General features: G+C 51.3%; 1 protein-coding gene and 1 long non-coding RNA gene across 5 annotated transcripts in view; one reads left to right on the top strand and one right to left on the bottom strand.

Moving 5' to 3' along the window:
* Positions 1 to 634: 634 nt before the first annotated feature.
* Positions 635 to 12,787, bottom strand: part of ZFYVE1 (zinc finger FYVE-type containing 1) — a 54,412-nt gene continuing 42,259 nt past the window's right edge. For all 4 annotated transcript variants that reach the window (XM_072839169.1, XM_072839172.1, XM_072839170.1 and 1 more), the window contains 8 exons: positions 10,982 to 11,088; positions 8,583 to 8,691; positions 7,932 to 8,029; positions 7,719 to 7,836; positions 5,407 to 5,577; positions 4,531 to 4,711; positions 3,903 to 4,016; positions 635 to 2,251 (listed from right to left, as the gene is read on the bottom strand). In XM_072839169.1, coding sequence (XP_072695270.1) covers positions 2,019 to 2,251; positions 3,903 to 4,016; positions 4,531 to 4,711; positions 5,407 to 5,577; positions 7,719 to 7,836; positions 7,932 to 8,029; positions 8,583 to 8,691; positions 10,982 to 11,088 — 1,131 coding nt within the window. In that variant the 3' untranslated portion in view covers positions 635 to 2,018. The remainder of the gene's footprint in view (positions 2,252 to 3,902; positions 4,017 to 4,530; positions 4,712 to 5,406; positions 5,578 to 7,718; positions 7,837 to 7,931; positions 8,030 to 8,582; positions 8,692 to 10,981; positions 11,089 to 12,787) is intronic.
* On the top strand, positions 1,089 to 6,820 carry LOC140640208 (uncharacterized). Its single transcript, XR_012036881.1, has 2 exons — positions 1,089 to 2,901; positions 3,341 to 6,820. It is a non-coding gene; the product is annotated as an uncharacterized lncRNA (long non-coding RNA).

Here is a 12,787-nt window from a genome sequence, read left to right on the forward strand (position 1 = left end):
GCCATACACACCACTCACCCCAACAGCAGGGAGAAGATAAGGATGAAAGGGATGGGAGCAGGACAGGGAAAGTCAAGGGAAAAAATGGGAAGGAAGAAGGGGAAGGACAAAGACCAGAGTGTCTGTGCCCACAAGGAGGAGAAAACCATGGAGGATGGATGCACGAGCTGCTGACAAGGCAGGGCAAGGGAATGAAGGGGGAGGTAACAAAAAGGTAGAAAATCGTTTTTCTCCGAGCTCTGCTAGGTCAGAAGCAACACTTAGTCTCTTCCGTGAGAGGACCCCCCCCCCCCCAGTGGACTGGGACCCCACAGCTACCCGAGTGAAACCAAGCACATACATCTCAAGGTAGCGGCCACACTGCGCCTGACTCAGGCTGCCCTCCTCGGGGCCGGGCTGTCGCAGCTCCCTCACCCACGGCCAGCTGGCCACCCCGCCAGGGAGAGCGCTGCTGGACAGCCCAAGTACAGGACAACAGCTTGGCCAGTGAGCTTGCGTGGAGCCCTCGCCACCATAGAGTTCTGTGAGCATCAGTTGGTACCCCCGGCTCTGAAAGCCACCACCAGCTACTTCCCTATCGACTAGAAAGAGGCAGGATTTACTGAGGAAGTTAAAGGAAAGAGCACAGTCCATATTCAGCAGGAAGATTCCTTTATAATGGCGAATTTGAGAATACACAGTACTAGAGTGGGGCCTGAGTCACTGGGCCACAGGAGGCGGTAAGGGAGCAGGTCTGAGAAGGATCACCGCGTTCCAGGGCTCCCATCGACAGACTCTCACGCCGGGAATGACTGCCACATACCTCCCTGCAGCTCGGCCCACCCACCAGTCCCATCAAGAACCAAGTCACCATTTCCTTCTTCGTGTTTGGCCACCAAAGATAAAATCCGCCACGGTGACGGGACTTCAGCACAACAGTCTCTTTCCAGTCATGAGAGATGGCTGTCTCGGTTCTTGATGAGAAACAAAAGTTCACTTGACTTCTCTTGCAAGAACCAGTGAAGAGAATTTTTTTCTTAACGATCCGTTGAAATATTTATATATATTTAAACTAACAGTCCATTCGGTGCGCTGTTTCCCTGGAAGAGTTCTCACAGGACCCCTCCAACAGCTAGAGGGGGCATGTATCAGGAAACAAAGATTTAAGACACTTCAAAATAAGCAATAAAAATCCTAGTGCAACACTCAGAAGCAGATGGTGGGCTCGCAGGGGCGAAGGGGAAGGAAGCAGGTCCTCTATTTAGGCGCAGGGTGCGGCCTCTGGGAAAGCCAAGCGGACACAGAAGCATCAAGAAGTAGGGAACACCGCTGGGGAAGGCCTGGTTCCTCCTGCGCGCTCCCTAGTACTCGGGGCTGAGGGACCCCTGTCACCCTCCACCCACTCTGGTGACCTGCACGCTAAGCTGGGTGGTCTCTGACTGAAATCGGCCTAGGCCCAGGGCAGGGATCCAACTCCAAGGGGCCCAGGGAGATTCCTTTCAGGCCATTCCAAGCCAGAGGTACCTGGGAAAAGTCAAGGAGAGTCTTCAAAGGCTCACAGAGAAGAAGCAAAAGGTGAATGGCAACACAGTGGCTCTGTACCTGGCTCTGCTCTGTGGGGAAGACCTGCTGCCACGGCCACCCTGTCCCCACGCTGGGGACACACCGCGCTAAGGCTTCAGAGCCAGCAGCAGCCTGAATACACTCCACGGTCCTTCCATAGGATCTACGCAAATACTTGTGTCTTTATTATTTTTAACTGAAATGAATGCAACGGATTCCGGTTCATTCCCCTTTGCTGGAATCTGCTCGGTCCCCTGCCCTGGGGTGGGGTGGGGGGTGTCCACACCTTCGGGCCTGTGGCCAGGCTCACCCAGGCCGGCCGCCTGCCCCACCCCCCACCACAGGAAAGGGGCCCCAGGATGAAGAGAGGACACAGGCCAGAACAGGCACCCGGGGGGAGGCCCTACCTCAGCGACACTTCCGTTTCTAACCCTGAGAACCTAAGGAATTGTGAAGGACGCAGAGAGGGAGTGGGGTTAAAGGTCACCGGGCTTTTTATTGCAGTTAAAGCAGACTCGGACAGGATGGTCCCAGCCTCGGGAGGGGACGGCCCGACGGTCATGGGAGCACTCGTCACAGAAGCCCTGTCCGCAGGCCCGGCAGTGGTGCTTGGAAAGCTTGATGCTGAACTCCTTCCGGCAGTTGTGGCAGTGCAGGATCTCGTGGTCGGGCACCCAGTACGCCGGCCTGGCCGCATCCTTCACCAGCCCTGGGGCAGGGGAGAACACCGATGGGCGGGACACGGGGACCGGATGCCCCGGGTCCCACGGGGCAGGAGGGCCGCCTCAGATGCTTCCCTGGCTCGTGGCCCTTCCGCACACGCAACTGCCTCCAGAGCTGCTCTGCTTTTTAAGATTTGAGAGAGCGGGTGCAGGGCCTGGAGAGGGGGGCGGGGGAGAAGGAGCCCGAGGCCGACCCAGCGTTGGATCTCACGATCCCAAGTGGCGTTTAACCGACTGCGCCCCCCCAGGTATCCCGCATCTAGAAAGCTTCGAAAACCTGCATCCGCCTGCCCTTCACCTCATACCATGCTGGTCAGGATATCTGGAGCGGGGCCGAGGCCTTGAGATGTGCCTGTCTGTTGTGCTCTCAGGTGACCCTGAAGTGCAGCTGCTGGATTAAAAGCCACTGGAGTACTGCTAGAGCGGCCCAAACCCGGAGTCAGGAGCGGACTTCGCTCAAATCCCAGCTCCACCCAGCACGTGCTCAGCAGCAGGTTAGGATTGAGGCTACCTAACTTCTCAGGGCCTTGGCTTCCTCCTCTTCAACAACCCACGGTCAAGAGCGGTTATCACAAGAAAGAACGGGACACGTCTCCCACACTGGCCGGGGACCCAGGAGCCAGCGAGTGCTGGGCAGGTGAGCCCTTGGTGAGCACAGGTGGTGGGCTCTCTGTGCCCAGGGCAGCCCTGCTTCTCCCAGGCACCCCCGAGAGCACATGCAACCTGAGCTTCAAGCCTGGGCAAATCTACTCCTACACTCTTGGGTCAAAAGTTCCTCGTCTGCTCACCTTTGAACCACAATGCTGGTGAATCGGATCCAAGCGATCCTCACCGCCACCTACCCCCACCCAGAAGCCTCTGGTTGCTCCCTTGCAACGGGCAGAAACACCCGGGCCTAAGCCTTCCATGCACTGGTGGGTCTCCCTTCCCCTTCCTCTTGCCCTCCTAGTTACAAGTACCCCTCACATCTGGAGGTAAGTTATCTTAAATCCTAAATGAATAATAGTTTGGCCTGTGTGGTAAATTAAAGACAGCCACAAATTCTTTGACACCCCTGCCTCTTCCCTCAAATGTAGGTGGCTTTGGGACTACAGGAGACTACAGCAGAACTACCAGGGGCAGCTTCTACTTCCTAGCTCTTAAGTGTCCTGAGCCCCCACGCAAGAAGTCCAACTACCACTGGAAAACCCACGTAGAGAGGCCTGGAGAACACATGGAGATGGGTTCAACCAAGCCCAGCCTTCCAGGCATCCCGGCCAAAGTACCCAGTGTGGGAGAGTGAGGTTGGTTCGGCCCCTCGAGGTAGGTCAGGTTGCCATACTGGAGCTTCAGGGGGTGACTCCAGGCAAAGCCCCCTAGACCAGAATAATTACCCCTCCTGACTCGAAGTTGTGAGACATGATAAAATGGTGGTTATTGCAAAGCCTTTACATTTTCAGGCTGTGATGCAGCGATGGAGGGTATGAGAGGTGGCCTCCAGGAATACACACGACACCACTCAGGTATGCAGCGGAAGCAAGCAAATGCAAATTTTCAGTCTACTCCTTGCTGCCCAACTCAATCCAGGTCAGCAAGCCTCTGACACAATGACAGCCCAGGGCACCCTGAGACCCCTCATCCTATGTACGTCACACCCACCTAGTGGTATGTCAATGGCTGTCACCACGGCTCCCAAAGTGCTCTGCACAGCCTCTCCCACCTTCCGAGCGATCAGCGTCCCGCCTTCATCGTCAGCCTGGGCCTCGGTCACGTCTGTAGACAGCGAGAGAAAAGAAGCCGTCATCTCAGTCATTTCCCGAAAGGAAAACTCGGGGCAACAGCAGAGTGCTTCTGGATTCTTCTCCCAGAATACCACTGTGCTGCCCTGCAATGACTGCCAGGGTCTGGGCTGTGAAACTGAGTGAGCCCTGTTAGTCCTTTACCTCAACCCTCTAGAGCTGTTTTAAAACCATCAAGCATAAGCCAGGAAGGTTCTAGGAGTGTGACCAAGAACCTTCTCTAGGAAGAAGGCCCAGTCTAAGCCATGTCTGGTAAACAGACATGGTGACCCCCCCACCATCCTCCCTGCCGCTGCCCAGGACTCGCACTCCTAGGACTCTATTAACAAAGAGCTTAGAGGACACCAGCCGGGACTAGGGGAGCAGCTGCCCTCACAACAGTGACTGGGTTAGAAACAGGGTTAGGCATGTGGGAGTCTACTTCTCAGTACCCAGTGCCAAAGAGAGAGGGCCCCCTCCACCCCTGTAGCTCCTGGGCCCCACGTTACCTAACTGGACATTCCTGGCTTCATAGCAGTTGTCACACACCCTCACGGGCGCAGGGCCCCAGCCACGCTCGGGCACTGGCCGGGTCTTGGATGAACAGCTGTCACAGAAGCCCTCCCCGCAGGCCCGGCAGTGATGCTTGGTGTCGTTATCTTTAAAGGATGTAGCGCATTTGTTACAGCTCTGTTCCAAGCGCAAAACAGAGAGGCAGATATTATTCGTTTCTACCAGCTGGGAAAGCCAGCGAGACCCAAGGGGAGGACCACAGGACCACGGCAAATGGCAAGACCCCGACAGCAAGAACGGAGAGAAGCTGAGGCCTCAGTCACGTAGGATGCACCCGCTCCAGCACAGCTGCGACTACCATTTTCTTCCGAGATCTGCCTGGATCTATCTGGCTGAGTCACAGCGTCCTCAGAAAGGACTCTGCTAAGTCTAGCATAGACTTAGAGAATTTTTTTTTTCCCACGGCTTCTCAAAAGAGCCCTTGGGAAGTTGGTGAGGTGGGAGCTTCCTGTCACAAAGTGTGTGGGCCAAAGCTGGGTGGCTCCCTTGCTGTGGGTGCTGTAGAGATTTATGCATCAAGCTGCATGACCTCTACGTGTCCCTTTTCCTCCAGATTCTGGGATCTCAGACATCTGACCAATAATAACCAGCCCTTGGAGGCAAAGAAACTAAAAATCTACCAAAAGGAGAATAACTGCAGAGGTGACACCAAGAGAAATCAATACGCAAGAAGACACTGGCTGCCCCCCATGCCTCACCCTTATGCTCTGGGAGCTAATGTGACTGAAAGAGAAACCCCACGCCTCCCTTGCAGAGCAAGTAGGATAGGGCAAGATGGCACCAGCAGAACGGGCCACGCCAGCGCACTGTACCAGGATCTGGGAGTTGGGCCTCCAGTATGCAGGGGCAATCTGGTCTGTCAGCCAGGAAGTCACAGCCTTGGTGGGCCCCAGGCTAAGCTCAGACACCGACTGGGCCATGAAGTTCATCCCATCCAAGAGGCGCTGGGCAGCATTGTTGTTATCTTTCAGAAATCCATCAGTCTGAAATGAAAACATGCAGGCTCCCATCATGCTCTGAGTGGAGGCAGTAAAGGCAAAGAGGGAGAGGGGGTCTCAGGTGAGCTGTACACTCATACACTCATCAGTGGCCAACTCAGAACCACAAACTCCCTGGAAGAGAAGAGTGGGAATGGACCAAGAATCCTTCCAGCTTCTAGGCCGTATCACACCCACCCAGTCATAACTGACTTATTCCCTTCAAAGCGACCATAAGACCTGGTGCACAGCTGTTGAATTCAGGCCTCATCTGTCCATAAGTGAGATGGACAATCCAGGAGACTCAAGTAAAGATGGCACCTCCTTTTGGAATTTCCCCAGCTCTCAAAATAATAACCTGCCTTTTTCATTTTTGTATTTTTAAGTTATCAGGTTCAATTCTGGGCACATACTCAAAAAGTGTGGGGCAACATAAAGACTGAGAGAACGAACAGAAGGGGGGGCCTGTATCCCCTAATCCCAAAGACCATGAGGAATGTGGCCCAAAAGGGAACTGTGGTATTACTGCCTTCTTGGAAGAGAACTTACCATAGTGACAACAGCATTCACAAGAAAGAACCCAGATTCAAAAACAAAAGACATTAGTCAGAAAAGGCATTGTAAGAAAGTTATACTAGTCAAGGCTACAGTAAGTCCCTAGGACAGGATGGCCTGGCCCACAGTGCCAAGAGGGTGGGCTCCAGAAATGAGACCATACCACAGGAACAAATGTTGGTGGGGCTGGAAACTGGAGACAAGAGCAGAAGAGGAAGGAAATTCTTAGTCTTACGAGAGCTGTAGGTCCCAGGAAAGCTCAAGATGGCTCTTGATGGAATACTGCCAAGTAAGACAAGCCCCTTAAAGAACAATCACCCTTTTTTTTTTTCTACAAAGAGAAAAGGATTGGGGTGTGTTGTGATTTATTGGTAATTCCAAGTATGAACTGTGGTTTGATGCAGGATGAGAGCACCACATCACTGCCTCAAAACAGATCTATTTTTCCAATATCTTGAATTCAAAAGTCAAATTAGGGATCTCTGGGTGGCACAGCGGTTTAGCGCCTGCCTTTGGCCCAGGGCGCAATCCTGGAGACCGGGGATCGAATCCCACGTCGGGCTCCCGTTGCATGGAGCCTGCTTCTCTCTCTGCCTATGTCTCTGCCTCTCTCTCTCTCTCTCTGTGTGGCTATTATAAAAAAAAAAAAAAGTAAAAGTCAAATTAAAAAATAAGGGATCCCTGGGTGGCGCATCGGTTTGGCACCTGCCTTTGGCCCAGGGCGCGATCCTGGAGACCCGGGATCGAATCCCACGTCGGGCTCCCGGTGCATGGAGCCTGCTTCTCCCTCTGCCTATGTCTCTGCCCCCCCCCCTCTGTGTGTGTGTGACTATCATAAATAAATAAAAATTTAAAAAAAATAATAATAATAATAAGGGGGACACATGGGTGGCTCAGTGGTTGAGCGTCTGCCTTTGGCTCAGGACATGATTCCAAGGTCCGGGATCAAGTCTCACATCAGGCTCCCTGCAGGGAGCCTCCTTCTCCCTCTGCCTGTGTCTCTGCCTCTCGGCTGTGTCTCTCAAGAGTAAATTTAAAAAATAATAAGGGTCTATAGTAATCCCACTTTTAGAATATACTGCAAGAAAATTTCCCAGAACAAAGGCTTTCTCACAAAAAGAATGTCACTATAGCATTTTGATATAAAAAAATCATAAACAGCATGAATGTTCAAAGAGGAGGGGATGGGGAATCAAGCTAGAACATGAGACACAATGTTACAGGGACTACAAATGAGAATCATGAAAAGTGGAAGTAAAATGAAGGTATGAGAAAAAGCAAGAGCACATAAATTAGAACTGCATCTCTACAAATATGCATATGAAAAGAAGAACATGGAAAAAAATATTTTATTTCCTAAGGCAGTATAACGATAGGTCAACACCATCTAGTTCATTTAAAGTTGTGCTTCCAATAATTAGGCAAGAAGAAATGAAAATAAGAGTCTAGAACAAGAAAGGCCCTCCAGGTCTTGCCTTCCTAAACCACCAATATATTAAAATTCATGGTTAACCTTAATTCTAAACAGGTTCCACTTCTCCACACACACGAGTAACTGAATGATACAAGAAGAAAAACGGAACAGCTCTTACTCCAGGCCACACATGCACGATCTCCGTCCGAACCACCGTATCCACAGGATCCTGGTTCCCAAACCAGTACTGCCGGCTACGGTAGACCACGCCACAGTTAGGACACTCGATCACATACCTACAAGGAAAGCAAACAGAAACCGTTACCCGGCCAGGTGCCCGCAGACAAACACACCGACAACCCTCGGCTACATCGTCGTCATTTAAACTCACCCAGACCAGGCATATTTTGCGAGACCCATCCAGGGGGAGTCAGTGGAAGCAGATGTCTTGGGCACTACGCTGACCTCCTTGCCTCTCTCATAGCAGGCCTGAAACATGGAGCACTCTGCCAGCTTCTTCTCTGTACACCAGACCCCCTGGCCTCCTCATATCCCTCTCCAGCCCCCTCCCCACAAACCACACCAGCTGAGGGTTTGCAGACCCTGAGTGCAGCACGTCAGAAGAAGGGTCAATTCTCTAAAAAAGCCAGTGCCCTAAAGAAACATGAACTGAATGAGTACCCATCCCAGGCCCCAAAAACCGAGCTGTAATTTATACCCGCCACTGAAAATCCATTAGACTGGGTTCCTGCAGAGCAGTCCTGGCTCTGGAGAAGAATGAACAGTCAATGTATATGATCGTGGCATACAAGCTCAACAGAATGAAGGGAAGATATGCTGGAAAATCAGTCAATCAACCAAGGGGCCCCAGCAACAGAGGCATGAGTTCCTTTGGTTCGAGCTGGCGAGAAGTTCCAGGGATATTCGATTTCAATAGCAAATACTTCAGGACACAGCAAAGGGTGGCCCCAAGCCAGTGTTTCCCCAAAGCAGAGCAGGATCAGCAAGCCAGCTGCTGGAGCAGGGAGCTCAGAGCACTCACCTTGCAGGTATACACTCTGTTGTCATACTGGTGGGAGTATCTGCAGCGGCTCTTGGCTTCATGAGGGACTCCTTCTTTTCCATGATTCATGCTGTTCTTACATCCAGCCCTGAGTGAATCCCAAAAGCTGACAGTGAAGTGGCTAAAGGAGCCCCTGGCACGTACGCAGAAGAGTGTGACCCTGAGCCAGACACAGGGCCAAAACCAAACCTTGGTTACGAACTGGGCCCCAAATACTTAGCGCAGAGCGCGCCATATGTGTCTCAGAGATCCGCATGCCTCTCTCATACATGACCCACCGGCACTACAAACTTGCGGCCACTATCACCCCTGGGTGAGGAAAAAGGAGAAAAGGAGGAACCTCTTCCTGGAAAAACCACGCGGTCCCACAGCAGGAATGAAGGAACCCGAAGACACCACCTCGACAGAAGATAAAACCTGAATGGCTCTCAGGAAACCCCAAAATCCAAAAGGCATGAAATGGAAGTTTCACCAGAACAGGCTGCCAAGATGTCAAACAAAAATCAACCTCCAAAATTTGGCACCACATTAAGAGGAGGCTTAAGCTGAACAAGAAAACCTTCCAAACGAACAGTGAGCTCTGCCATCCTGACAACGCAAAAACAGAGAGCAGGACTTTAGAATTTCGCTATGATAGAAGGGAAAGTTCTGGAAACCCTGGGGAGGCTGTTAGAATGCAAAAATGATGATCCACCAGAGCCTAAGTCCCTCATGCTGGGCTATGGGGTAAATAAAAAGAAAGGTAAGTCACACTGGCAACCAACAGCCCTCTTTCTTCCCCAGCCCAAACTGTATATAATCTAAAACCCCAATCCTTTTTACAAATCCAGAGCCAAGGTGGTGCTAGTTTAGTGCCCAGCAGGTAGCTTACATACAGGGTTCAATGCAAAAAAGAACATTTACAGGCGCCTGGGTGGCTCAGCAGTGGAGCATCTGCCTTTGGCTCAGGGCGTGATCCCGGGATCCTGGGATCGAGTCCCGCATTGGGCTCCTCATGGGGAGTCTGCTTCTCCCTCTGCCTCAGAGACACAGGCAGAGGGAGAAGCAGACTCCATGCAGGGAGCCCGACGCGGGACTCGATCCCGGAACTCTGGGATCATGCCCCGAGCCAAAGGCAGATGCTCAACCACTAAGCCACCCAGGCATCCCGAATAAATAAAATCTTAAAAAAACATTCACAACAAAAGGCTCAGGTCTCCTCTGGGTGGATAAGTGTGGGGAATGTGGAGCAGTAGTCCTGATGGAAGAAAAGACAATTCAATGGTGAAGCGGCCAGAGGAGTAGGGACGTGTCTACAGGACCCAGAGACTGCAATCTCACCGACCAACACACTGCATTTAAATCCCCCGAGCTCCAACAGACAAGTCACCAGACTGTGATGTAAAAGCCATCAATAGCTCAGATTAATCCAGTGGTCCTCAAAGTGTGGCCCCAATGAGCAACATCAGCATTACTTGGGAACTTACCAGAAATGCAAATTCTCAAGCCCCACATCAGATCAACTGAATCAGAAACCGTGGCGGGGCGGGGGGGGGGGGGGGGCGGGGATGTTAAGGCTCAACAATATGTTTTAACACGCGCCCTTCAGGTTTTTCTGCCATGTGCTAAAAAGTGAGAATCCCTGCTCTAAGGCCCCTGTAACAGTGTGGTCAACAGACCGGCAGCACAGGCATCACTCGGGAGCTTGGCAGAAACGCACAATCTCACCCAGACCTGCTGATTCAGAATTTGCATTTTAACAAAATCCCGAGGTGGTGCGTATACAGACTGGAGTTTGAGAAGCACCGCCCTAACTCAATGTTCTCAACACATTAGAATCACCTGAGGACCCTTGTAACTGTCCCAACGCGAAGGCCCCACCCAGTTCTGTTAAGTGAGCATCCCTGCAGGTGAGGCCCAGGCCCTGATCATTGGGAAAGCTCCCTGGATAACGCGAATGTGCTCTAAGAGTCAGTCCTCACAGGGAAAGGACTCAACCAGGACTTGGTACCCCACCGCACAGCTAGCAAAGGTTAGTTAAGCAAGTGTAATGAATACAGTGAAAACCCTTGGGAGGAGAAATGTAGAAAAGCAAAGCAACCTAAAATTTTTTTGTAGTAAAAACTGCCTGAACCCGAAGCCAGACAATTTCACACTTAAACCAGGTCAGAATCTTCAGAGGATTCTTCATAACCACGTATCCTAGAATCCCTTGCACCCTCAAAGTGTGGTCCCCCCGACTACCAGGACCACCTGGGAACTTAGTCAAAATACACCTCCTCGCACCCCAGCCCATCCTTAATTTAGACTCTGCAATTTAACCAGACCCTAGGGGATCTGCACGCATGCCAAGGTCTGCACACCGACCCGCTCTTCCTGAGCCGGCTGGCCTCACTTACCCACAGCTGAGACACAAGGAGGAGCAGGTGAAGTATTCATCTGGAAAAAAGGAGCTATGTGCCATCTGGTCATCGGGGATCTCGCCGCTGAAGCGGTCACTCAGGGCCTGCCAGAGGAGGGAGGGTGACACATGAAGGCACTTGGCAGAGAGCCCTCTGCTTTGGCCCTCCAGCTATCTGCCATTCCCCTGGTTGTTGGCTTCTTTCTTACAGGCTCCACAGCTGGGAGGGGCCACCCCATGACCTCTGCTCCTTACCCCCGACCTTCTTGGCCCAACCCGCACCCATCCTCACCACAGGAAACCTCTGGAAGAACCAGCCCACTGCCCAAGAAGTCAGAGGGAAGCTGGCAGTGTGCTCTCCTTATTACCTGGGAGATTATAAACACCTCACACACTCAGTCTTTCATGCAAAACCACCCACAGACATGGACTAATGCCCATTTCATCCTTTGAAGCTGGAACCAAGAAGCGGAGACCCTAGAAGAGGCCTTGTCAATAAGTCAGAGAGAGGCAGAGCCGAGTGGTGAGCTGGGAGTTCCCTGGACTTCTATCCCAGGTCTAACCACAGGCGCTCTTCTGGAGTTTACTAGGCCACAGAACTAGCTTGATGGAGGAAAAAAAGCCATTAGCCAAAAAACAAGGAAGAATTATTGTAGTGTTTGGCAGCCTCTTATCAACTACAGTAACCGAAAAGACAGCAAACAGCCACAATCGATGCCAAGAAGATAAAGTATTCACAAAGCAAACTGAAAATTTTATGTTGAAAGGCAGCTTCCATTTCTAGTCCTGTTTTCACGCACTACTATATACACCAAAAGTATCTTTCTTCCCACCAGGCCCTCACTCATATGCAGTATTCAGTGGGGAAAAGTTATATTAATTAAACAGAAACAGGCTTTTTGGGCTTTAAAAATGATTATAGGGATCCCTGGGTGGCGCAGCGGTTTGGCGCCTGCCTTTGGCCCAGGGCGTGATCCTGGAGACCTGGGATCGAATCCCACGTCGGGCTCCCGGCATGGAGCCTGCTTCTCCCTCTGCCTGTGTCTCTGCCCCTCTCTCTCTCTCTCTGTGTGACTATCATAAATAAATAAAAATTTTAAAAAAATAAAAAAAATAATAAAAATGATTATATACATGCAGTCCCAAGCTTCAATCTCCCACTCCGAGGCAACCACACACTATTCAGGGGGAAGAAAAGGAAAACTAACTGGTCTAAAAACAAAAAGACAAGATGTTACTTCCTGTAGTAAAAAGGCAGAAGTAAATTTAAGATGAGACTTGGGAAAAGGGCAGATTCGGTGTTAAACCTAGGTTCTCCAGCTCCGAAGGCAATTTCACTTAATGAGAACTCACTCGTTAAAGATCTGTTACCTTTTCTCAATGAAATCTTAACACCTCGAGCTGCAAACTCAAGTGTTTACAAAGGCATGTGATGTCAGTGCTGAGTGAGGTCAGGTGTAAGACAGGAGTGGCAGCAAGGAGTGTGTCAAAGTGAGGGTGCATGACTCACCCAGGCGCATTCACACTCAGCTACTGCATGGATGATACTCGGGTCCATTAAACACCATCTGCCAGCTGGGGCCAAGCAGGTGGCAATCCTTGGCTCAGACCAACAAGAAAGGTCTGACAGATAATACACCTAAGTCCTGTCCTCTTGGGGGTATTTTGTGAGGAGTAACTTTGGGAAAACCCTGAACTTTGAGAGGATAGGAATGAATATACGTACAAATATTAATAAACAAGAATCCAAAGCAGAGTCACTCACTGGCCTTCACTGCTCCCCTCTGTCCTTTTTTTTTCTTTT

The sequence above is a fragment of the Canis lupus genome, chromosome 9 (genome assembly GCF_048164855.1).
Source record: "Canis lupus baileyi chromosome 9, mCanLup2.hap1, whole genome shotgun sequence".
Lineage (NCBI taxonomy): Eukaryota > Metazoa > Chordata > Mammalia > Carnivora > Canidae > Canis > Canis lupus.